The 25,589-nt window shown below is 39.7% G+C and overlaps 2 protein-coding genes across 3 annotated transcripts; both read left to right on the top strand.

Moving 5' to 3' along the window:
• Positions 1-1,223: 1,223 nt before the first annotated feature.
• On the top strand, positions 1,224-17,055 carry smc1b (structural maintenance of chromosomes 1B). 2 transcript variants are annotated; one of them, XM_067590570.1, is made up of 25 exons: positions 1,225-1,550; positions 1,870-2,058; positions 3,162-3,274; positions 3,524-3,727; positions 4,637-4,875; positions 5,264-5,519; positions 6,102-6,242; positions 6,412-6,494; positions 6,654-6,861; positions 7,676-7,861; positions 8,015-8,206; positions 8,761-8,907; positions 9,108-9,245; positions 9,425-9,541; positions 10,138-10,244; positions 10,727-10,868; positions 11,038-11,183; positions 11,686-11,839; positions 11,978-12,076; positions 12,204-12,360; positions 12,597-12,751; positions 14,785-14,936; positions 15,736-15,805; positions 16,215-16,325; positions 16,419-17,055. In XM_067590570.1, exons 1-25 carry the CDS (start codon positions 1,442-1,444, stop codon positions 16,560-16,562), a joined length of 3,759 nt encoding a protein of 1,252 aa, XP_067446671.1. In that variant the 5' UTR covers positions 1,225-1,441; the 3' UTR covers positions 16,563-17,055. The 2 variants fall into 2 exon arrangements, with proteins under 2 accessions (XP_067446672.1, XP_067446671.1); XM_067590571.1 differs by lacking the exons at positions 15,736-15,805; positions 16,215-16,325; positions 16,419-17,055 and adding an exon at positions 15,606-15,709 and having other exon boundaries at positions 1,224-1,550.
• A 1,194-nt stretch (positions 17,056-18,249) lies between these two features.
• Positions 18,250-25,044, top strand: borcs5 (BLOC-1 related complex subunit 5). The gene is made up of 4 exons (XM_067590572.1): positions 18,250-19,051; positions 20,380-20,523; positions 21,286-21,443; positions 22,813-25,044. Exons 1-4 carry the CDS (start codon positions 18,994-18,996, stop codon positions 23,044-23,046), a joined length of 594 nt encoding a protein of 197 aa, XP_067446673.1. The 5' UTR covers positions 18,250-18,993; the 3' UTR covers positions 23,047-25,044.
• Positions 25,045-25,589: the final 545 nt, after the last annotated feature.

The following is a 25,589-nucleotide window of genomic DNA, read 5'->3' as shown; positions in this document are numbered from 1 at the left end:
CCATGTTGTTTTAATATTTTATTTTATATTGTTTTTCAGTATTTTATTTCAGATATCAAATTAGTACAGATAACATTTGAGTCTGACTTATACATGGGAGCAAAATAGGCTATAACAAGTTACTTACTGTAGCTTTTTCAAGCATTGTAACCTTAGATATTACAGTTATTCATAAAAGTTAAAAAAATATACTCACTGTAATAAAATGGGAAATAAAACCAGTTAAAAAGTATCCATTCTCTCTGTCGCTTTCTCTCTTTACTAAAATATGTAGGCCTATTATATATTTACTCCCTCTGAAATTACTTCCTTTTATTTTACCCCAAAACAAGACTTAAAGGACCAGTGTGTAGAATTTAGTGGCATCTAACAGAACAGACTTGGCAGAAATGGAATCTAATATTCATAAGTCTGTTTTGATCAATGTATAATCACCTGAAAATAAGAATGATTGTGTTTTTGTGACTTTAGAATGAGCCCTTTATATTTACACAGGGAGCGGCTCCTCCTCTGTGAAGCCCGCCATGTTGCACCCTAACCCTAACCCATGTAGCCCAGAACAGACAAACCAGACACTGGCTCTAAAGAGGACCTTTTGCATTTTTTGCGAGTTTTGCCCTAAAACTTACATTGATAAGAAGTGAAAGCTAACTGGTCGTTCCATTGCAGCCTCAGCACAGCAGCAGGGCTATGCTCGGCATTTTTGGACTGAAGGCCATTAACGTATTATAGAAGTCATTAATGATGTAAGTAAAATGTCATGGCTACAAAAGTAAAACAAATCTCTTTCAGTTCTGTTGTCATATGCCTCCACAGAAATGGCCTGCATTGAACAATGAAAAAATATTATAAATATGCATACTAAGAACAACTAAGTATAACTAAGAATCAAAGCAGAAATGTGTGAAACATTCATTCAGAATTTAATTTATTAAACAACACTGCTAGATTCCACTAAATCCTACACACTGGTTGATGGTTGCCAAATTTTTTTGTCACAGGATGGCGAAGTCACGACCCACCCTAGCCTCTGATTGGCTAGTACTCGTTGCCTTCACTGGTTGGATTGGTTAGGTTTAGGCATGAGGAGTGCGATTGGTTAGAGTTAGGGTAAGAATGTCAGGGTAAGCCAATCAGAGGCAGAGTAAGGAGGGTTATGACTTCGCCATCCTAGGAAAAAAAACTGGTCCTTAAAACTACACGAGAGAAAATATCTCACATAGCAAATGATGTACATGCAATGTAATAAATATCATTTCCCAGTTTTAGAGTAATACAGTTCAGTGAAAATGCCGAAATATCCATAAATTGTTTTTTGTGCTTTCAGATACTTTTTTCCGTTTCCCGCCCATCCTTAGTCAGTCCACCATTACTTCAGAGGATTTTTGTCCTTGACGCTAAGAATAACTGTCTGACAAACCTCAGCAAAAGTGAGCTTAGAATGGGTTATTTAAGACAAATTGATATTGAAAACTTCAAGTCATGGCGTGGGAAGCAGGTAATCGGTCCTTTTATGCGGTTTAACTGCATAATTGGCACCAACGGCTCTGGTAAGTGAACTTTTTACAGTTGCATTAGCAGACTCTGTAGTGCGCTAACGCTAACTGTCAATGCTAGCTAGCTACCTTGAACTAAATAACCGTTACTTGCAACGCCCATTATCGGACAACGTTTAGCTATAGCTAGATCGATGTTGGCATATTTTCAGCGAAATGCATTTAAACATTTGAAGAAAATGTTAAACCACATACAGTATAATGTCGGCCTTTTACAATCGGTTAATGTTAAGTTTTCTGTTACAATATCGATCCGTAAATTAAACTTAGTAATCAGACTCGTGCTTCAGACATATGTTTGACATTGAACTAGGTAAGTCCAATGTGATGGACGCCCTGAGCTTCGCCATGGGGGAGCGGGCCGCCTCCCTCCGAGTGAAGCACCTCAGAGACCTGATACACGGAGCTCACATCGGGCAGCCGGTGTCCACCAGCGGCAGCGTCGCCATGCGGTATCGTGACGACGAGGACCAGGAGACGGTCTTCTGTCGGAGCATCTCTGGTCAGTTCAATATGTTGAGTTGTGTCAGGTTTACATCTAACGTACTGTTCTTCTATTATAGTCATCAGTTGAGGATGCCTCTCCAAAGATTTACATAAAAGCCACGCAGAATAAGCTTTTCTGTATTCACGTTGAATTGAAAAATATAATTCAAGCTAACTTACTCTGTTTACAAAGACAGCAATTCCCCAGCCTATTTTAACTCTATGCAGGCTTCATTATACATTAGTGGTAGGCAAATAGCGGCCCGTGGGCCAAGTCTGGCCCTCCAACAAAAATATTTGGCCCTCTACAAAGTAATAAAGCTGAAGTTTTCCCTTTAATAGGTAACATCAAATCTAACTCTTCATAAATCTACAGTTGATAACGATGTAAACACAAGGCTGATGTGAATCCCAATAGATTTGACCTTGTAGCATCTTATTTATTTACTAGATAAATTACAAAGCCTACATAACATAATTTGGCTGATCTGAGCACAACAGATTTGTCTCAATATCAGTATTTCGCTTCAACCATAAATGAAGCAAGCCACTGTCTATAGTGTGTGGATAAGTTATCAGTTACATTTCTATTCTCATAGTGTAACACAGAGGATATGCTTGTGTTTATGAGTCCTTTTTTTGCCAGATGATTATTATCATAAGCTCCTGTCACTCTATGAGCCCTCACTTACTGATGGGCATTATGACATCAGCCCTCAGATACAACCGTAAAACTGTTATATATATAAATCCATTTATTCTTGAATGAATTACAAGACATAAACAGAACATATTAAAAACATATCAGGCTTTGCAATACTGGGGAAAAAAACTGGTTCATGGTTGAAAAATACTTAAACTTGCAACTTTAAGCAAGTTACTAACAATGTGTTCATAATAGGGTTGTAATTACATGTAGTTAAGTTGCTTGTCAGCGAACAGTTTTGTTTTGAACTATTAACTAAAGAAACACAAGCTAACCAACTGTCTTGACACAAGTCTGTCCATACTTATGTATTGGTTGTGACATTCAAGTCTTGATTCTCATCTCTCTGTAAAATTAATACATTTACAATACAGTTTTTGGTCAAATCTGTCTTAACTCTCTTAATTTTTCAGGTGACTCCTCTGAGTATCGTGTCAATGGCGTACATGTTACTCTGGCTAAATACATGGAGGAGCTGGAGAAGATTGGCATTGTGACTAAAGCTCGAAACTGTCTGGTGTTCCAGGTAAAATGTGGAGGGACTATACTGATATGTGTCTCAGAATCACAGTTGTTGTATTCATAAATTCACGAGACAAATGTCAGAATATTTATAGATGTGGGATGAATCGAGATCAGATTAGAAGATGACATCAAATACCCTTTACATGAATGTGAGAAATATTCCAGAAACAAATATAAAAGGTGCTGTATTAGGTGGTAGTAATAATAATATCCTACAAACAAGTCAGTCACTCTTTATTCTCCTCACCAGGGGGCAGTGGAGTCTATAGCTTTGAAGGACCCAAAGGAGAGGACAAAGATGTTTGAGCTCATCAGTCAGTCCAGAGAGTATACTGCAGAATATGAAAAGAAGAGAGAGGCCCTGCAGAGGGCCAAAGAGGACACACAGTTTCAGTTCAACAAAAAGAAATCTGCCACTGCTGAGAGGAAGCAGGTGTCCCAGGAAAAAATAGAGGTAAGGTAACACAAACAGGGGGATTATTTTTTTTCCTACCTTGCTATAATAACATGTGCATCCTAATACCTCTAAATTCACCAAACACTTACACCATTTATACCTGCCAGCTATATTCATAACCACCCACAGATAAATCAAGTGTCTTGCTGAGAGCAGGTGGCTTGTATTCATTTTCCAATCGGGAGGACTCGATGCCAGCACAGTACTACACTAATGTTTCTCTTGCTGCTTCCTAAATGCTTGAACTTGCATCTTGAAAGCAAAAGAGAAGACATAAACATTGTGATGTTACCGCTCCCTGTTTGGATTTTAAATTTGATGAGCCAAGCCACGTTCATGATGTAGCTGTTCCTGTGTTGTGATTAGATGCTGGGGAAGTTTGGACAGCAACTTAGACAGAGGTGGTCCAATAATGATGTGAAATGACTGTAAAATAATGAACTCTCAGGCTAGTATTGTAAAATACAGCTATAATGGTCATAAGTGGTACAAAATGCATATTTAACACTTTATGCATTTGGTGAAAGAAATTTCCTGGCGTATGCATGTAGCCTCATAGAATGACAGAAAATGTCTCAAGCCATAAAATCATAGTTTATCCAGTGCTGCAACTGGAAATCCAAGCTGATAAATTTTTGAAATTTTGCTCTTTTGATCCCTTTGAATTTTTCTTCCTCTAATGGGGCTCCATACATCCATGCTGGGGTGCGGCCCAGGCTGTCTCTGTAGATTTAGATGGAGGAGAGAGCAGCAGGAGTAAAGTTGTGCTCCTAAATTACTGATGTATCTGTGCTCACAAGAGTGGTATCATGTATTGTTTTGCATCAACTGGACTGTAGTTTAGTGGCCTTAGTTGACCTCTGCTGTCCATCGATTGACTCCCCCTCTCACATCCCTCTTTTCCAGGCCCAGCGGTACCAGACGCTGGTGGACGACCTTCACCAAAACCGCCTGCAGCTGAGCCTGACTGAGCTGTATCATAATGAGCAGGGCATCGGCGTCCTCAGCAACAAACTGAGTGAGAAACAGCAGGCTGCAGCTGCTCAGAACAATAAACTGGTGAATTCAGAGCAGACAGTCAAAACTCACAAGAAGGAACACGGACGCCTCAGCAGAGAGCAGCAGCACATCGAGAAGGAGATCCGGTACATAAACTTTATGCTAAAAAAGTTTTTCAGAAGGCTTCTTGTGCTTTGGATTTATTTGTGTTACTGTGAAACTGCATATTCGCTTTTCACATCTTTGAAAACACATCTGTACGATTTGAAAATTAGAAATGAAAGACATTTTAAATATTATTAACCAGTATATAAGAAAGTACATTAAAGTGTAGTTAATGGAGCAGAAAATGTATTTCATTTGTTCCTCACCAGCGCTTTTGTTTCTCTGTGTAGGAATGTCTGAAAGCCTGAGATGATTGCATCTATTTAGCTCTAATTGAACCAGCCTATTATATTAATGCATAGCTGCTGTGTGCCAGTTAGTCTGTAATTAACTAGAATTAAACTGAGTCTCCTCTCACCTGTCGCCTAGTGCCCAGGAGCATGTCCTGTCCCAGTCCCGGTCCCAGTACATCAAAGCTAAAGTAAACACCTCCCATCACAAGAAGAAGGCAGAGGGGGTCCGCGATGCCCTGAAGAAGAGTCAGAAACTGATGGCTCTTAAAGAGCAGGAGCTGGCAGAGGACCGGCAGGAAATCGCTGAGCTTGAGAGGACCTGGAGGAAATACGAGAAGCAGGTCCGGAAGGAGAGCGTCTCCAGAAGGGACATCGAGCTGGATGAGGATCAGGTGAGTGTGTGTCAAACAATCTCATCCCCTTTCTCTCCTGGTCAAACCAAAAGTCAACTGACATGTAGTAAAAGAGAGCGACTGGCAGGTTGTTTTGTGCATCACATACAGAGCTGCAGCGATTACTCGATTAATTGATTAGTTGATTCATAGAAGACTATTTTGATAATCAGTAAATAATGCTTACAAGTTCTGAAATGTTGGAATTTGCTTCATTTCTGGGTCTTCCATTATTATAAATTGAATATTTTGGGGTTTTGATTGTTGGTCAGACAAAACAAACCACTTTGAGATGTCACATTGGACTTTAGGAAGTTGTGATGGGCATTTTCCACCGTTTTCTGATGTTTTATAGACCAAATGACTAATCTTAAAAGAAATATCCATTAGTTGCAGCCCTAATCACATATCATAAATATATAATACAGGGTTCTATTTCAGTCTCCTTAAAAACTGGAAAAACACAGGCGTAATGGCGTAAAATATTAGGATGGTGTGATTTATTACGTCGGCCTCCCAAGGTGCAAACAGTGAGAAGATTTACAAAAAAGTGAAAAGATGAAAATTGTATTTCTGTTCCAGCTAGAGCGATACAAAGAGCTGAAGGAGCTTGCTAGAAAGCAGAGCGCCGTCCTCAGCCAGCAGGCAGATAAGCTGCACTGGGAGGTGAGAGCGGACAACGAGAAGATGGCTTTCGACCAGCGCCGAAAGAAGGAAGTGGAGGTGACATCACTGACACATTTTTGCTGACTCTACACATCCAAGTTAATATACATAGATGATTGAACAGCTGCTGAAAGGTATGTGTATCTAATCATCTGTGTTGCACACTACCGAACCCGTGATGAATATGTCCCTGTACATACGGCTCTTGGACCATCGCCTGCTGTAGGTTGGGATCAGGAACAACCAGACTCAGCTGGAAGATTTGACACGCAGAGCAGAGAAGCTAGAAGAGTACACCAAGACCTGCAAGTATGTCATGATGTGTTTGCCTTATATCATATGGCCGTACCATGTAATGACAGCAAATTAAAAGTTTGTCAGTCTTAGCAATATTTAGATTTTCAGGGAGGTGTTGAACTTATTCAGATACTTTGAAATCAGAATGTAACATCACACCGTATGTGTCAGGTCGTCCCTTGAGGAGTACCGTCAGCGGGAGGAGAGCCTGAGTGTGGAGCTGCAGCGGGGTCGCCAGCGCAGTGTGGATGTGAACCAGGAGCTGGGCCAGGTGCTGGAGGAGCTGGGGAACGCCTGCCTGGACAGCCAAGAGAGCAAACGCCAACTGCAGCGCAAAGAGCTGCTAGAGAAGCTTCGCAGACTCTACCCTGAAGCTGTGGTGAGAGGCCAACAAGCATCATGAGAAGGGATGCGGTCATTCAGCTGGAGGTCCTAACATTAAGGCAGCTTTGTTGGCAAACACCTCCCCTGATTAATTATGTTTCTTGGAGGCTGACAAAACTTCTACAATCCATCACTTTGGTCCACACTGAAAGATTTCATCAACTATTGGATCACCATGTTAGATTGCCAGTTTTAAATTCATGGTCTCCACCTTTCCTGTAGCACCACAATGACCATAGTGAGGTTGACATTTTTGTTTTTCTTTTAATGACTCAACAGTGTATCCTAATGACTTTGGGGATCCCCTGACTTTTGAATTGAAAATGAATTACCATGGAATTTGGTACAAATATTTGGAGGAAGTATTATTTCTTTGATGGTCCCTTAACTCTTCATCTAGCGCCACCATCAGGGCAAAATTTCAGTTTTCTTCAATACTAAATACCTGCAGAACATTCAGACATTTCCGTCAAGCTGTACTTTGTGTTTACTGCTAATTAGTAAAAGTTAACATGCTAACGCTCTTTAACATCAGCATGTACGCATTGTGAGTTTACTAGCATGCAGATATTAACATCTTGCTGTTTTCCTAAAGGATCAGTTGAATATAACGACCAACCACTTTGGGAAACACTCACCCGTTATTCAGAACGTTTCAGTTGTTAAAAGTCCCTCGTTTGGCTAAACAACAAGGATTATGTTTTGTGCTGCTCATGATTTCTGACCGCATCTTTTGAAGTTCATAAGAGCTTTTCATTTAATCTGTGAAAACTGTTCTGAAACTATTTTTTTTTTATTTCTCGTCCCAGTATGGCCGTCTCTTTGACTTGTGCAGCCCCATCCATAAGAAGTACCAGCTGGCTGTCACCAAGGTGCTCGGCCACAACATGAACGCCATTGTGGTGGCCTCAGAGAAAGTGGCCCGTGACTGTATCTCTTTCATTAAGGAGGAACGAGCCGAACGTGAGACCTTCCTGCCCATTGACTATTTGGATGTAAGTTGAAACAGTTTCTAAAGCATGACATTGCTTTTCTCGGTGGTTGAAAACAGAAAGGTTGGGAATTACTGTTGTGATTAACTAAACACATACTTTCTCAGTTTGACACATGTGCAAACTCAGTTTCAGTGATAACCAACACTGTTACAGGTGAGCCCTCTGAACGAGCGACTGAGGGAGGTACCAGGTGCCAAGATGGTGGTGGATGTTGTACAGGTTAACGCTGCCGTAGGTGGCGCCCAGCTGAGGAAGGTGGTGCAGTTTGTCTGCGGCAACGCCCTGGTGTGTGAGACCATCAAAGAGGCGAGGAGTGTGGCCTTTGACGGGAAGGAGCGTATTAAGGTATGCCTGGAACTAAAGTCACTTAGCACTGAGCACAACATGTGCACTAGAAATTTTATTTGGTTCAGTCATGCTGCCACATTGCAGTCTTTTTTGCCATTTTACAATAATAAAAAGAAAAAAGACAGTTTTCTATAAAGGTTGTCTCGTTCATAGGGCTGTAGTCAACCAAAGAAAATCTTGGTCGACTGAAATCGTACCTACTCTCCAACCAGTCGATTGATCTATGGGGAAAAAAGCAACACTTCCGTAACATAGTAAAGAAGCCAAATTACCCCTCCGAGCTAATGTATGCTAACTACGCTGGTGATATCAAGTGTCAACACACCAGAGTTATCTACCCCACAAACAAACAGTGCTATCTTCTCCCATGGTGCCCAGGGTGGGTCCAGGTGTAACACCAGTGATTGTCCAACCAATGAGAATTTAGTCGGACAAGAGCATATTGATCAGCCAATCGACCAGGAGACTAGAACCCTACTTGTTCAGAGAAAATTGACATGGTGGTGGACTCTACTGGTAACAGACATGTTAATCAGATGTGTTTTCTGTAGACAGTAGCTCTGGACGGGACGCTGTTTTCAAAGTCAGGTACGATCTCTGGAGGCTCCAGCGACCTGCGAACCAAAGCGCGCTGCTGGGACGACAAGGCCATGACAAGTCTGAAGGAACGCAAGGAACAGCTGACAGCTGAGATACGCGTGAGTCAACATGTGTCCTAAACAGTAGGAAGCAGCTGCCCTGTCGACAGATAACTCTCATCCATTGTTTTAACAAAAATTTGCTCTGTCAAATATACTGTGTATTTATTACTGAATTACAAATTCATATAAATGTTTCTTTTAGGCGTGCATAGTTTATTCACAATAAACAGTCCCGCTGTGTTTTGGTCCTGTGACAGGATCTGATGAAGCTGAGACGGAAGGAGTCGGACCTGAAACAGATCATCGCTCAGGCTCAGGGTGCTCAGACCCGCCTCAAATATTCTCAAACTGAGCTGGATAACATCCGGAAGAAAAACATCCTCAAATGCCAAGCGGTAGGACCAAAGAACTTCAATGATATTTAATGTAATATCATAAACAAGAAAGATATTCATTCACTTGGCTTTAATGTATGTGGTGTATCACTATCACTCCTACTTGAATCCCTAAGGAACATTAAACATATAAGTAGAGTACTCATTCTGTCTCGTCATGATCTGTTGATTGTTTTCAGGAGATTTCTCGTATGGAGAGTGAAATGGCAAATCTGGAATCTCAAATCCAGATGCAGCAGGAAAGTGTAGAGACGAAGGATGCAGAGATGAGGAAGATCAGAGACCAGATCGACCGGGTACTGTTGTCAGCACACCTTCATCAACCTGTTTGAGCCGCTGACTCGCTCTGCAATTTTGATGCTAATGCTGAGGTGGGGAAAGTGAAAAAACAGCGCTTGCCCCTCCCTCGTTACCACCACTGAAGCGCCCTTGAGCAAAGCCCTTAACCACAACCGGTTGAGTGGAGCTGCTCAGTGACCAGCAGATCAGACTGTGGTTGTACTGGGCAGCTTGCAGTTGTGAACTGTGTGTAACTGTGTAAATGTGATCAGGGCGTTCCTGCAAAAGAGAGGCTGCCTCTCAGTGAAACTTACCTGAATAAATAAAGGTTTTAAAAAGTTACATTAAACTGAATAAAATCTGCTGAGTGTCATTTCACCATTCATGTCATGACTTGACATCACATTTCTTGGGGTTATTAGCCAGAACCACTTGCATATGTTACTATAGGTGTAAACAAAACACAGAGTCTGAGACAACTAATAATAATAAACTATTTTACTGGAAAACTGCAAAAGTGGCTTGTACACAAACTTACTGTAATTGCTGGATCTTTTACCAGGCGTTGTCTAACTGCTGGCTGTATAACAGTGTAGATGTTCTGTGTTTGCAGATGGAGGATTTGGTGTTTGATGACTTCTGTGCTGAGATCGGTGTGGACAGCATCAGACAGTATGAACAGGAGCACCTGAAACATCAGGCAGAGCTCGACAAGAAGCGGTACGACATGATTAACACTTTTGCTTGGAACAAAGTGGAGAATGTCTTTGTGTTATTGTGATTTTATGAGGAAATATATATGATTACTATATTTATTATTAAAAACATGCAAGAGAATATTTTAAATGCATATTCTAATAAAATCACAATAGTATTACAAATGCTTGTAATACAGAGATGCTAAAAGAAATGAGACATTTCAAAGCTTCACTATGTTTTAGGTTTAATTCTTATTGAATCTTTATAATTTTATTATGTGTTTTAATGTTATTAATTTCAGTTAGTGATAACATAATTACAATAAACATAAATTCCATTTTTATCCGACAGACCTGCATAATTGAGGTTCTTTTATGTAAAATCAAATTGAGAATATTGTACAATCATTTGTAATCACATTATCTGTAACTGTTTTATGATTATGGTATGTATGAAAGTTCTCAGGTATTTATATAAGCACTTTGATACGTATGACCCTTCAGGCTGGAGTTTGAGAGCCAGTGCACTCGCTTGAATGCACAACTGGAATATAAACACGAGCAACTGGAGCAGCAGAGGAAGAAGCTCCACAAAATGCTGGAGACGATTGACAAGGAGGAGAGAACGATGGCCGAGCAGATGAAGGTGATCACTGCAGGCGGTCGTTCTGTGTTAACACCGATACAGTTTACTGACGTCAAACTACCTTCTGTAATTTGGCTGTGTGTAAAAATGATGTATAGAATGCTGATGTGAAAAACCTCTGCACCTGGAGACTTTTTCAGCCTGATGTTTTCATTCCTCCCTTTTTCAGGATGAGGAGACGCTGCTGGTGGCAGTGGAGGACAGTGAGAACAAACTGCTGGAGCTGAAGAACCAGCTGCTGTCCAAGAAGAACCAAGTTGCAACTGCCAAATCTGAGCTGGACCAGAAAACTCAGAGCCTCCAAGAAACCAACAAGTAACACTACCACTAATAATACCAATATTACTGCTACTTTTACTGTGTTGTTGTGTGTTACTACTTAATCCACAACTGCTACTACTGTCACTGTGTGTGTCTAATCACCTCCTGTTGGTTGTATAATTACATTTTTCTGACGAAGCTGTTGACTGAGCAACATATGATGTGTTGTGCAGATCATTCTGTCAGTAGTGTTTAATGAATTGCATGTATGCTTTCAATTATGATCAGTTATGACATTTGATGACCTTGAAGTCACAATGAAGCAGCGTTTCTGTATGATCTTATTGGCAATGTGATGAGTTTCTGCTTGAAACAGGATATTGATGTGTGACAAGAACAGTCATATACTGTTGGAAATGTGGGTGAATATGACATGAGCTAAATATCATCATATTCCATTAAAAAAAAGACCAGACTCCTTCCATCCGTCCATTTAAGGAAGACCAAAACTATAAAATACTGCCAGAAACCTTCCTCTGTCTCTCTTTTCTCTCAGAGAGTTAGTGAAGTTTCAGCGGGAGGTGATGTCTGTGGAGACAGCCTTGGAGCAGAAACGCTTGGCTAGACACAACTTGCTGCTGGCCTGCAAGATTCAGAGCCTGCCCATCACTCTGCTGTCAGGGAGCTTGACTGAAATTAGTGAGATGCAAGTAAGACATATTGCAGAGAGCTGCTGTCTGTTTTGACAAGTGATGGTTCTTCGTATTATTCCTGTCCAGTCCTGCAAAAGTGTCGGATATTAATGTGATAATTAGAGCTGAAAATATCATATTTTTTGGTCTGTGCAGCTTGACACAGAATCTGAAAGCACTTCAGCCACCATAGACATCTACGACAGAGAGGCTCAACTCGTGATCGACTACTCTGGCCTGAAAGCAGATCTCAGGGTGAGACATCAAGCCCAGAGACTCATCGTCCTTATTTTCTCTCAGTGCCCTTTATTTATTTGACCGGCATGTACTATAAAACATTTGCACGATACCTAGTGCCTTGAATATATGTGTGTGTGTCCAGAATGTGCAGTCAGAGCAGGAGGTGGAGGCCTGCATAGAGAGACAGAAGGAGTCAGTTTCCTCCATAGAGGGAGTGCTGCATCGCACCACCACACCCAACCTGAAAGCTCTGGAAAAGATGAGAGAGGTGAAGGACAAGTTACAGGGAGTGACAGAAGGTACTTTGTTGTTTTAGTGATTTGTTTTATCTCTATCAAAAGATTTAATTTGTGATTAATATTTCATCTTTGAATAAAACTCCTGAATGGGGATTTTATCTATTACAGCGCTCTGCATAAATGGTTTTATCAATGGCACCACTTACAGTACATTCCATATTTTACACCTTATTTACAGTTTTATTCTCACATGAGATTTCTGGCTGTTTTGTTACGTTCCCTTTTCCCTCTCTCAGCCTTTGATGCCAGTACCAGAGCAGCCAGGAAATGCAGTCAAGAGTTTGAACAAGTCAAAGCCCAGCGCTTCCACCTCTTCAGCCAGTGCTTTGAGCATGTGTCTGTTGTAATTGACCAGATCTATAAAAGAATATGCAGGAACAGCAGCGCTCAGGTGAAGCAACACAACCAGAAACACAGAAACAAATGCCAGGGGCGGTGGAAACAAGTTTTGATATTGACATATTTATATTTATATGTTGAACTTATTAGCAAGCAGTTGCTTACTCACACATCCAGCAGTTACAGTGCAACATTATCATCCATTTGGAGTTGTGTTTCTGTCCACCTGGTGAATGTAAGTCCAATATTCACTCTCCTTTAGCTCTGTTTTTGACTTCTATCAACTTTTGATGGAAATATCTGGCTCTTTAGAAGCTAAATGCTCCATTATGTTCACCAGCTAGTCTCTAACTGTGTCTGTTTGGTGCTGAGCAGGTAGTGTACAGTGGATTTTTAGAGCTTTTCTTCTGAAAGCAGCTGCATGCTGCAGGTGAAAACAACGTTAATGGGAGCGCTGAGAGTGAACCAAAACAGTAAAATTGCAGCCGGACAGCTAAACAATTAGCTTAAAGGGAAACCTGTCTTTCTTACCTGGAAAATCTCCCATCAGGAAAATTGACTAATGGGTCTAATTGACTAATGGGGATGAAAATTTTTGAAATTGGCACAATATTGAGCAAGAGCACTTCATTGAGCAGGCTCAGATTGTTGTTATATGTGTCTGAGAACAAAAGTAAACACAAGAACTAGTTGCATGTAGCAGCATTATGGCTAACTTTGTAGTTTCTTTACAGTCCAACCGCATGAAAGTCAGCCTCATACATATAAACAAACCGGTGTGCGTCGATGAATATGTGGGTGATTTACATTCTGTAATTCCTCACAGTTACGTGTTGAAATCACATTTTTCTAACTGTGGAGATGAACGTTTGTCCAGCCAGCCACAGATGATTCTGTAGAGGTGAAACAGTCTCCAGGGCAATAATGTAGATAAACGCTGTAAATCCATTTGTAGTATTTACACAGCTGAGATTACTCTCATCCGTGGACACTTCTAGATTTTCCAAGTCTGGCAGCAACAGGTCCCACTCCACAGAAAAAGTTTTCCTCTTCACTTGTCAGGAGAGCTGTGACTGCAGGAACACCCGCAGTTTCTTTTTGCCTCCATTCTTCGTTTCAATTGTTTCAGCTCCTCTCTCTCCGCTCCAGCTCAAATAAATTGGCTGGCCTGTCGAAGTGAAATGACTCATAATAGTCCACATGATAATCCATCATTGTACTTAGTTTTTTCTTTAGTTTCTTTACAATCCAACCATCCAACCATGGTGAAAATCATCCTCCCACGCGGATGAATATCTGTGTGGTTCGGATATCGATCCCTATGCAGTTAGCCATAATGCTGCTACATGTGGCTAGTTCCTGTTTTTACTTTTATTGACACTTATAATAACAATCTGAGCCTGTCAGTGGCAAAAACAAGCACTTTTAGTGGACGTACTTTGACGGGTGCAATTGCCCCCAAGAATCACATTGCAGCCTGTTTTGCAACCACCAGCTGAAGCTCTCTCGCTCAATGCTCGACTGATTCCAAAACATTTTGTCCCCATTAGTCACTTAGACACAAAATGATGGGAAAATAGGGTCCAGGTTGAAAAATACCAAAGTTTCCCTTTAAACTTGCTATAAAGCTCTAAAGCTGAGGGGAGCTGCAGAGTCATTCTCTGTAGGTTCATCACTAGAAGCGAGGCCTCTGACATCACACACTGTCATTTGATACGTTGTTATTGTAAAAAATATAGATCGCTGCTTTAAGTCATTTTTCTTAAGTCCACTACAGTCATGTTTGTAAAAAGGGCTTTTAATGTAAGACATTTTAACGAACAAGTTGGGTTTCTGTGCACTTCAGAGATTATTTTACTGCACATTGAACTGTTAATAGTAGGTGTATACATACATCTACATCTCCTAACCCACTGTGGTTCCTCCTTGAAGGGCACTTTGAGTTCTGCTAAGTGTAAAAAGTGTAAACTACACACAGTTCTCACAAGCACTGGACAATGCAGAAGGTGTTACAAACGCGACAAGATGCCTTAAATGATAAGATCCAATAAAAGACATTAGAATAGACTGCTGTATGTGCTCCAGGCCATTCTGAGTGCAGAGAATCCAGATGAGCCGTACTTGGGCGGCATCAACTACAACTGTGTGGCTCCAGGGAAACGCTTCATGTCCATGGACAATCTCTCTGGTGGAGAAAAGGCCATCGCTGCCCTGGCCCTGGTGTTCGCCATCCACAGGTAACATCACACACACACAAACTCCAAAACAGACTAGATAACATCACATTACAATACATCTGATTCTAATAGGTGAAACTGGAAAATTGTAGTGAGTATAATAGTAGAGAAGGTTAACAACAATGAGCAAAAGGAATTACTGAGGGTAATAAAAACTGTAATGATAGCTGTGCATAATAACAGCAAATGATAAGTAGAATAAATATAATAAAGTATTTTTACTGACAGATAAACACACCACCATTTCCTATTTTCATTTCCCCAAATCACTGAGCAAATTTAACCGGACAGCTGGATAATTACCCCCCACAGCTTTTACAAACAGAACAAACAGCATTGCTGCACAGCTGTTGACGCATGAAATATCTCTCGCAAACTACAATTTCCTCTTGAAAGTCTGGGGGCTCTTAGCTTGTAATGATCATGAGTTTCTTAAATGACGAATGGTATAATGAAGGAAAGGCTTTGAAATATGAAAAGCCTTTCGATCATTTCCTGTCTCACATCAACTTTACGTGAAAAACTCATTTAAAGAGAGAGAGAGAGAGATTCTCCCTGAACCCCATCCATCAACGCTGCTTCTTTTTTATTTTATTTTGCACTGAAACTGTTGTTCTTAAAATAAATACTGTTTTACCTCTTTTGATTGACACTTCTTTCCTTTTGTAGCTCTTGTCACACATGATCTAACATCTGTTGCATTAATAATCACGGCTAAGGCTCTGACAACTTGACCCACATTACCGGTTTACTGCGTCTGTGCTGTTCGGCACGCCGTTGTTTGTGTCATTCCTCGCAGCTTCCGTCCTGCTCCTTTCTTCATTTTGGACGAGGTGGATGCAGCCCTGGACAACTCTAACATCGGCAAGGTGAGATTCATCACAACAGCAGTCTTTTTCTCTTAGTCAAAAGCTTTATCCAGGGTGCACATTTAATATGTAAGGGTTAATGCCTGAGGAGGCGTCCATTATTAGGAATTAATGGACGACAGGGCGGCCTCGAGCCACAAGGCCACGATTGCCTCCATGTTGTCCATTAATTTCTGATTATTAAGGGATCTTCTAATGGTCAGTATTAAGATCAGATAGTCTTCCCATGTTAGATTGTGATTACAGGGAACTAATAAAATAACTCACATAGCTAGAGTGTGATGTCATTCATGTAATTAATGAGGCTTTCATAAGGTTTGTTTGTGTTTACTCACCACTGCACTTTTACTTGTGATTTTTATGTGTTACATTAGTGCATTCCTTGTTTTGGTGTTTTGTTTACATCCAGGTGACCAGTTTCATCAGGGAGGAGTCCCGAGACAACATGCAGATCATCGTCATCTCCCTGAAGGAGGAGTTCTTCTCCAAGGCCGACGCTTTGCTGGGAGTTTACTCAGATGTAACTAACTTTTAAAAAACATTGAAAGTTTAGAGTAGGAGTCTTTATATATGTCCTGACAATACAGTTCTACATTTTTTCTCTCCTTCACAGTTTGATGAATGCATGTTCAGCCGTATTCTGACCCTTGACCTGCGTCCCTACCCTCTGGTTGACGAGGACAACGGGAAACAGACGGACAAGGAGCCCAGAGCCGCCAGAAGACAGGACTCACGTAGCCTGGAATCACCTGCATGAACCCCTTGGTTCTGTTGTCTTTTTGCTGACTGGTCATATTGGTAGTCTTCAGCATGTTCAGAGTTATTACAAAACCACATTATAATTGTACAAGTAGTATTCTTTAACACCAAATAATGACTTCTATGTTCAGTTTTAGTCTGTTGTACTTTTCCTGGGGTTCAAGTTCAAACCTCAAGGTATTATTTTTGATTCATGAGTCTCTTTATGAGCAGGTAGTGTGTTTAAATTTACCCACATGGGTGAAAAAATGAACCCAAAAAGGCAGTTTAAAATTTAAATGGTTAGATGAAAAATACAACATTAAAGGAGAATTCTGTTCATGTTTCTAAAAGTTGTGGCTCTTGTTTGTCCTCCAGGATGTTATTCAGCCATGATAACATGTTGCTATGTAACTAGCTTATTTTGTATATTTTGTACTTTATTATTTTTGTATTTACGTTATACTTTTAAGTGTGACTAATGTTCTGTTCATTAAATCTTAAGAGTTAAAGATGATGTGTGTTTTATTTGGATTTACAATGATTAGATGATTGACAGAAAATTAATCACCAACTACTTTGATAATTGATTCATTGTTTTGTCATTTTTCACATGCTCTAGTTTCAGCTTCTCCAGTGAGAGGATTTGCTGCTTTACTTTGTCATATATGAGAGTAAATTGAGTCGTTGGATTTTGGGATGTTGTGTGAAAAAATAAATTGAAGACATCACTGTGGGCTCTGCGAAATTGTGGATGGCATTTTTTTCATTATTTTTTTAACACTGTATAGATAATTGATTAATCAAGAAAATAATCAGCAGATTCATTGATAATATAAATAATCATTAGTTGCATCCCTACTTTAATTTTCTGAGGGCCACAGTTGGCCACACAGGGGCACAATTACTCTACAAAGTTCTAGGTTTAACCATTTGAACAGTGGTGGAAGAAGTACTCAGATCCTTTAGTACCAATACAGCAATGTCACAATACTCCATAACAAGTAAAAGTCCAGCATGAAAAATCCTACTTAAGTAAAAGAACATAAGTATTATCAGCTTTATGTAGTTAAAGTATTGCAGTAAAAGTAGTGGTTTGGTCCCTCTGACTGATATATTATTATATATGACATCATTAGATTATTAATACTGAAGCATTAGTGTTAGAGCAGCATGTTACTGTTGTAGCTGCTGGAGGTGGCGCTAGTTTCAACTACTTTATATACAGTTAGCTAGTTTAGTCCAGTGGTTCCCAACCTAGGGGTCGGGCCCCTCCAAAGGGTCACCAGATAAATCTGAGGGGTCATGAGATGATTAATGGGAGAAGAAAGAAGAAAAAAAGTTCTGATACACAAATCTGTTTTTAACAAAAAAGACTTTTTCTCTAATCTTTGGTTTTTGGTGAAATTTCAGATAATTTATTGAAATTAAATTATGTGAGAAGTTTAGAGAGAAAAATCACTATTTGGTGGAGCTGTTAACAACTCATAGACATGTGAAATGTGACCCCGACTACACACTGCTTTTTGTAAGACGTCAAAAGCCAAAACAGTTGGAAACTACTGGTTTCATCTTTAACAATGTGTATTTTAAAAGCTTGTTATATTATCCATTGTATCAAATCTTCATCTGAAAAGTAACGAAAGCTGTCAAATAAATGTAGCGGAGTAGAAAGTAAAATATTGCCCTCTGAAATGTAGCGGAGTGGAAGCATAAAGTAGCATCACATAGAAATACTCAAGTAAAATTGTTCAGTACTTGAGTAAATGTACTTTGTTACTTTCCACCACTGCATTTGAAGACCATAAGTCCCACATCCTCAGTCCATTTTATAGTTTGAGTGTCCATGTTATGAGGCATGAGCACTGTTATTAGCTGTTAGTGTTATTATTTGTCATGAAGGATACAACAATAACAGGAAAACCAGTAGATTTAGAGGTTTACTGATGTTATTCCTCGTTTGGACCTCAGCAGCGGTGGGGGTGGTAATGAGCTGATCTGGAGCATTAAGAAGAACCCCGTGATCAATATTTACGGAAGTGTAGCCTCACTATGAACTGGAAGAAGCGCACAGTCATTTCTTCCTTTTTTTAATCTCATGTTAATATGAAGATAGGCTAATTCTTCAAACAACGCGGGTAGTCACATGACTCTAGGATAAAAGTCTACTAACGACTTTTCTTTAGAGGGATGTTTTGTAGCATGTTAGCTAGTAGCAAACGTTAGCAGGGACGTTTGACACAACATAGCTAGCTTTGACTCGTTGGGATTGCTGAGACGACATTCACTTCCCTTCCTGCCAAATGATAGTCATGTTGTCACTCCGGGTGTATTTGGAGGTCGCATGAAGGTTTTGCAGACGGTATTTCGTCAGTTTCTTTTTTTCTTTCGGTGCGGTGTCTGGAAACGTTAACTGGAAGCTAACCGCTAGTTAGCCGAACGTTAGCACCATGGGAGCCGAGCAGAGTGGAGATGCGGAGAACAAACACTCCGATTACGGCTCGTCAGGTGAGACTACCTTCCCTTACACTGAGGAGGATTCATGAATTAATAATTTTCACAAGTTTCTACAGTAGTCAGTCAAGATTGAGGGGCACTGTTAACTATATTATGGGTGGCAGCGTGTGTCCAAATATGTGTGTAACAGTTAGCGGTTACTTAGATTTTTGAAGTATTTGTAATACTTTTTCATGCTTCTAGTCCACAACAATTCAGTTATATGTTATGTTTTTACTTCATTACATGTGTATATTTTTAATTATGTGTTTATAGTTACAAGTTGCTTATTTTTTCACTATAAACAAGTAATACACGCGTAGATTAAACTACCTCGTCGAATATAACGTAGTTTGCCTTCATCTTCATAAACTACAGCACTGAAATATTGTTTGCATGTTAATGCGTCAATAATTATAATCTACACTCTGATTGGGGCCATTCTGATTAATCAGTATTTTCGCTACTTTTCAATATATTCAATGTATTCAAACGTCCTTACAATGTGGTTTTACTACTTTACTTAAAGGACAGGTTCACAGTCTGTTTTAAAACAATAGTCAGATGTCCTTATGAACACTGAAAGAGGTTTTCCTCGCTGTAATCATTCCTTCTGTTAGTACTGGTTATTAAAGAATCCCTTCAAATGTGCTTACAATGTAAGTGATGGAGGCCAAAATCCACAGTCATTTTGTGCAAAAATGCATTAAAACGTTGATCTGAAGCTAATATGAGGCCTCTGCGGTCTGAGTTAGTCATATCAAGTGGATATCTGCCACATTTACAGTCTTTTAACATCATATTCCCTCTGTGTGTTTCCCTGTTGAGCTGTGGTGGAAGCATAGTAACAAAAAGAGGAATTTGGCACTTAAAAACTAAAAAAACTGGCTAATTTGGATGGTTGAAGCTTCATATTAGCTTCGGATAAACTTTTAAATACATTTTTGCACAGAAGGAGGACTGTGGATTTTGGGCCCAATCACATACATTATAAGTGTGGTATGAAGGGATCTTCTGATGGCCTGTATGAACAGGAGGAATGATTACAGCAAGAAAAATCTATTTCAAAGTTAATTTGGGCTCCTGACGGTTGTTTTAAGACAGATTTAATTATGAACCATCCTTCAAGTAAAGGATCTGAGTTCTTCTGTCTCTGTCCAAATGACAAAACAAGTATTCTGTCGAAGAAGGCTCAAATAGAATAATAAAAACAGTTGGTTAAGTTGTAGTAAAACTAAGGCTTCAAATAAAATCCTGTGACTTGATTGTAACAAGGCTTTAGGTGATGTGAATTAAGAGTTGGCTGTTGATGTTAATTCATAGAAATATTGTCATTGCAGTCGTTCCCTCTCCAGCAAAGCAGAAGGCAAAGATGGATGATATTGTGGTTGTGGCCCAGGGGACCCAGTCAATGCGAAATATCCACAATGACCCAGATGTCATAAAGCTTCAAGAGATACCCACCTTTCAGCCGCTTTTGAAAGGTAACTTTATAGTCTCCCAGCTGGATTTTAGTGACATTTTTACGAGACCCTTAACAAAGACAGACTTCATTAGGTACACCTTGTTAAAACTAATGCGGGCTCACCGGCAGCAGAAATCCCATATTCTCTGGCAGATATTGTGTGCTATAATATAATATTTTTGCATTTATGAATGTCCAGAAATGTGTGTATATATAAAACTAACATTTATATGGGTCACTAGACAGAATAGGTACAATTTGAGTGTTAGGTGAGAGAAAATAATGATACTGAAAACCGATAGCTGCCAAGTATATATATATATATATATACACACACACACACACACAACAATGTTATGATCTCTGTGATCTTTGTGGTAAGTATTGACAAAGTCTGACCAAGATGTTTTTGAGATTGAAATGTTGCTCTACCGAATTGAATTTATTGGGAGCTATCAGTGCAGTGTGTCTGATTTCTATCATTTCAGTTTTCATATGAAGATCATTAAGAATTTCATCTTATTTTCTAGCAGTCCCCACCAGTCAATTTTCTAATTCTGTGTAGTGAAGCAAATTGTTGCTGCAACTCGTTATGACTGTGTTAGAAGGTGAATAATGAGCCAAGTTTCCTGTGTAGGCGCAGTCCTGAAATAGCACAGGGATAGTTCTATCACATCCTGTGCATTGCTAATTACAGTAATTACAAAGTGTTAGGCTGTTGTCAAGTGTTACTCTGTTCCAGCATGCCCCTTTTAAGTCCTTTGGCCTTCACTCTCCACAGGAGTTCTGAGTGGCCAGACGTCACCCAGCAGCGTGTGTCTGGAAAGGCTGGATGCTGCCCAGGTTCTGCAGCTCTGCGTCCGATACCAGGACCACCTACACCAGTGTGCCGAGGCCGTAGCCTTCGACCAGAACGCCCTAGTCAAGAGAATCAAAGAAGTAAGGCTACCAAAATATACCATTGGTCAGCTAGTTTATTGGATTTCTCATTGCTCAAAATAATGATAATAAATGTTCTGTTCCTTGTGTAATATAGAAAGGTTATTCCAACATTTAAGAAACATATAAACTACTAGCATATAGACAGTTTTGGTTCCACAGCTAGCTGTTTGGAAATTTTAGATTTTATTTCCGAAGAAGTCAGTCATCAGAAAATTGACAGCAGTTTGGATCATTAGTTGGCCATAAATGTAATTTTATTAAGCAAAAATACCAAATATTCACTTATTCCAGCTTCTCATATGTGAGGATTTGCTGCTTTTCTTTGAATTATATCAATATGAATTGAATATTTTTGGGTTTTGGACTGTTGTTTGGACAAAACAAATAATTTGAACATCACTGTGGTTCAAATTAATTGTAATGGGAATTTTCACTATTATTTTGCCATTTTAAGTGCCCAACAATTGATAATATGTAGTTGCAGCCCAAAGCCAAAGACAACAAAGCTGACAAATGTGCAAGACCTCAAGTCTGAGTTGTAGAGATTAAACTGATTCCAGGTGTAAATAATAAATGTTTTTGTTTGTCTGTTTAGTAGTAAAGACACATGCATCTGGTAAAGGTTATGTTGAAACTTCACACATACACTCAGCAGCCACTTTATTAGGAACACCTGTGCAATCTAATACAATCCAATACAACAGCTCTGCCATAAATTCTACTTTTACAAAGCTTATACATTTACAATTTATGTTTGCATTGTCAGAAAGGTGATAATTCTACTTTATGTTTATTATTGAGGTTGTACAGGGTGGTAGTGGTGTAGTGGAGGGCATTATATTGAAAAGTGTTTGTAATATTTTGTCCCCCTCATTTATGTTAATGGAGTGGGCAAAATATTAGGAACAGCATTCAATATAATGCCCTCCAGTACACCATCACCACCCTCTACCACCTCAGTAATAAACATAAAGTAGAATTATCACCTTTCTGACAATGTCAACAAAAACTGAAAATGTATAAGCTTCGTAAAAGTAGAATTTATGGCAGAGCTGTTGTATTGGATTGCATCAGATTGAACAGGTGTTCCTAATGAAGTGTCCGGAGAGTGTATATTAGACTCATAAAAACATCACTTATCCTTTATGTTTGAATTTCCATTCAATTTGTCAGGAGTGCTTCTATTGTACTGTTCTGCATATGTAATATTGTTAATGATGTTCATGTATTAGTGAGTGGTAAGTTTAAAATTTTATGAGTTTTATACACATACATAGCTATCTTCCTCTGTTTTGTTTTGAGATGATTCAAAGTTTTCATCAAAAGTCAGACCATCTTGTTTTCTCTGCCGTCTGTTTCTTTCCAGATGGACTTGTCAGTGGAAACCTTGTTCAGCATAATGCAGGAACGGCAGAAACGCTATGCCAAGTACGCAGAGCAGATCCAGAAGGTCAATGAGATGTCCATGATCCTGAGACGCATCCAGATGGGTATCGACCAGACGGTGCCGCTGATGGAGCGACTCAACAACATGCTGCCTGAGAGCGAGCGCCTGGAACCCTTCAGCATGAGGCCCGACGGGGATTCTGCCACCAAGTAGCCTCCTTTAAAGCCAACATTGCTACTTGCTACTCGAGTCTCCATCCGTCCTCAGTCCAGGAGGAAGTGCAGGTCTGTCCAGCTGTAGGAATTCTAAGCTTTTTAAATGGGTGAAAGAATTTTACCCATTTCATTTTCATAGTAGAGGAGGAGCTCAGCTTTAATGTCCGAGTCTGTTCTGGTCAGCTCTCCAGCTCACGATAGCTTCTTTTTATTATTTTACTTAGTGCAGGAAGGTTTGCTGAACACATCCTACTTACTACAGCACTTCTACTCGGCACTCACACGTTCATACCTGAGTCCAACCACATTTTTCTGCTACTGGCCACCGACCAGCTCTACTGGAGCAGTTGCTCATTTCAGAAATGCTGCGTTCAAATGAACCCTAACTGTACAAACAGCAGGCATGGAGATTATTACTAATCATTTCCCTGCAGGAAATAAATTGGCAATCTTCCAGGCACAGGCCATCTTTGATAATCTAAAGGCAGGAGAGGAACAGACACGTTTCTTTGAGAATGAACTCTAAATGCTCCAAAAACATGTCCTGGGTATGTGTTGCAGGTTTTTAGAGATCTCAGAATTTTTCCTGCTGCTCTGGAAATTTGCTTCTACCTGCCAAAATATCTTAAACCACTTGAGAACTTCCAGTGGATTGATTTTGGATCTTAACAATACAGACATTTGTTGTTTGTGATCCTGATATTCATTTCGCTCCCAAGCCATATGCCACCGTTTGAAGATCACTTCCATGAACTGCTTGCATGCAGATTGACTGCTTTTTCTGTATAATATCAGTGTTTTTTGGGAAATTATGAAGAAGAGAGAACCAAGAAGGATTGTTTGCATCGGATTACACGAGGAGCAAGGATGTACATTTGGTGTAAAATGAGAAACTTCAGCCACAGCACCTCATGGACAGAGGAAAGTCTGAAACATTCTCATGAACTTTTGAACTTCAGTTTTCTGTTGACAGAAGTTGACTTTAATTTATTTGGATTATTTTGCCCAGCAGTGCCAAGCCTGTTTGCATGTAAAATAGTAAAGAAAGTTGAAAAATAGGACCTAACGGGGACCCTGACGCTTCAGAGCTTTTCAGCGGATCGCTACAGAAGAGGGATGCACATGAGGACAGAAAACATTTCATCAAGTCACCCCACTCGTCAGAGAGAGATCTCCGTCCAGACAATGCTTTTACATGACTGCACCGCATTTCAGCATTAAATGTTTAGTATGTTTGTTTGCTTGTCACAATGAAAGTTAAATATCACACATACCAAAGATTCACAAGTCCTCAAAGCTGTTTAATATTAAGTGGCACTTTAGAAAAGGGAAGGTGGGGCATATCTTTAGGCTGTTCAAGGAATGTGGTCAAGTTCACTTCATTGCTTCATCTGTTGAATATTGTATTTTAAGTCATGCGTCATTTGCTTAAAGGGTCGGTTCCATCAAATTACAAAAAACAAATGTTCTCTTCTACCTTTAGTGGTATCTATCCATGCAGATAGTTTTATTTGTCTCTGAAATTTCTGCCGCCACCACAATATAATGGAGGTGAATGAATTTAGTTTGTGGTGCTCACAGCATTGAAAAGTTGCATTAAATAAATTAAACCGTAACACCGTTATCCTGTTGCTCTGGATAATAAACAAAACACTCTATTAATAGTTGGATAATTTGTGTAGAAATTACCAGGACATTGTTTCTGGAAAGACACATTGCTGAGTTTGTGAATAATTTTCAAAATGTATTGAATTTAAAATATAATTACTTAATGCTGTGAACACTACAAATGAAATCCGATTCACCTGTGTCGTATTTTCGGCAGCAGAAATTATCTTTAGCTGACCTTTTAAAGCCTGCGTTTCTCAACGACTTGATACCACTAGAGGTAAGTGAGAAATTATGTTTTTTAATTTGGTTGTGACAAGACCCTTTAACTAATAACAGGCCAGTTTGCAGTGTGGCAATAAAAAAACAAAAGACACTAATAAACAAAGACTGAAATGGCATTATTACAGGAGCAGTGTGACAATATGGGCTCATGTAGCTCCACAAGGTGGAGCCAGAGATAACACAGTGTGGCTACTGGTCACACACACCGTTGAAGGTTAAAAGTGCAAAAGCAGCTGCTCTCAAGTAAGTCAGAGCTTGAGTGTCTTGGTGAAGGACACTTGAGCAGAAGAGCTGTTACATCGAACACACACAGGCTGCTGCAGGAATCAAACCTGGAGACTTAAAGAAACAGTCCCAGAAACCACCAGGCCAACCGGTTTTCATTACCATTACCTCTACCAGAGCTTCAGAAAGCCTTATCTCACAAACGCCACCTTCTACCACTTAAGATATAGCTTCACCACACACATTTAGTAAGATTTCTCTTTGTCCAATCCTTATTCCTTTTGTTTGTATTTGGGTCAACAGAAGCGTCAAAGCCCAGTGCAATCCCTGACGCACGGATACAACTTGTATCAACCTCAAAGCTAAAATCTGAATGAGGCATTAAAAGATTTTACTTGGAAAAAGTTTACAGCTAACGGTGAG

This window comes from Thunnus thynnus, chromosome 5 (assembly GCF_963924715.1).
Source record: "Thunnus thynnus chromosome 5, fThuThy2.1, whole genome shotgun sequence".
Classification (NCBI taxonomy): Eukaryota; Metazoa; Chordata; class Actinopteri; order Scombriformes; family Scombridae; genus Thunnus; species Thunnus thynnus.
Note: the sequence above shows the minus strand (reverse complement) of the source record. Positions and strands in the feature narration are given on the sequence as shown.

Bases quoted from the DNA above. Each gene is read 5' to 3' on its own strand.
- smc1b (XM_067590570.1), top strand. From the start codon at position 1,442: ATGGGTTATTTAAGACAAATTGATATTGAAAACTTCAAGTCATGGCGT. The intron at 6,862-7,675 runs GTGAGAGGCCAA...TTCTCGTCCCAG, and splicing joins GACTCTACCCTGAAGCTGTG to TATGGCCGTCTCTTTGACTT. The intron at 11,184-11,685 runs GTAACACTACCA...CTTTTCTCTCAG, and splicing joins AGCCTCCAAGAAACCAACAA to AGAGTTAGTGAAGTTTCAGC.
- borcs5 (XM_067590572.1), top strand. From the start codon at position 18,994: ATGGGAGCCGAGCAGAGTGGAGATGCGGAGAACAAACACTCCGATTAC. The intron at 19,052-20,379 runs GTGAGACTACCT...TTGTCATTGCAG, and splicing joins CTCCGATTACGGCTCGTCAG to TCGTTCCCTCTCCAGCAAAG. The intron at 20,524-21,285 runs GTAACTTTATAG...CACTCTCCACAG, and splicing joins CTTTCAGCCGCTTTTGAAAG to GAGTTCTGAGTGGCCAGACG.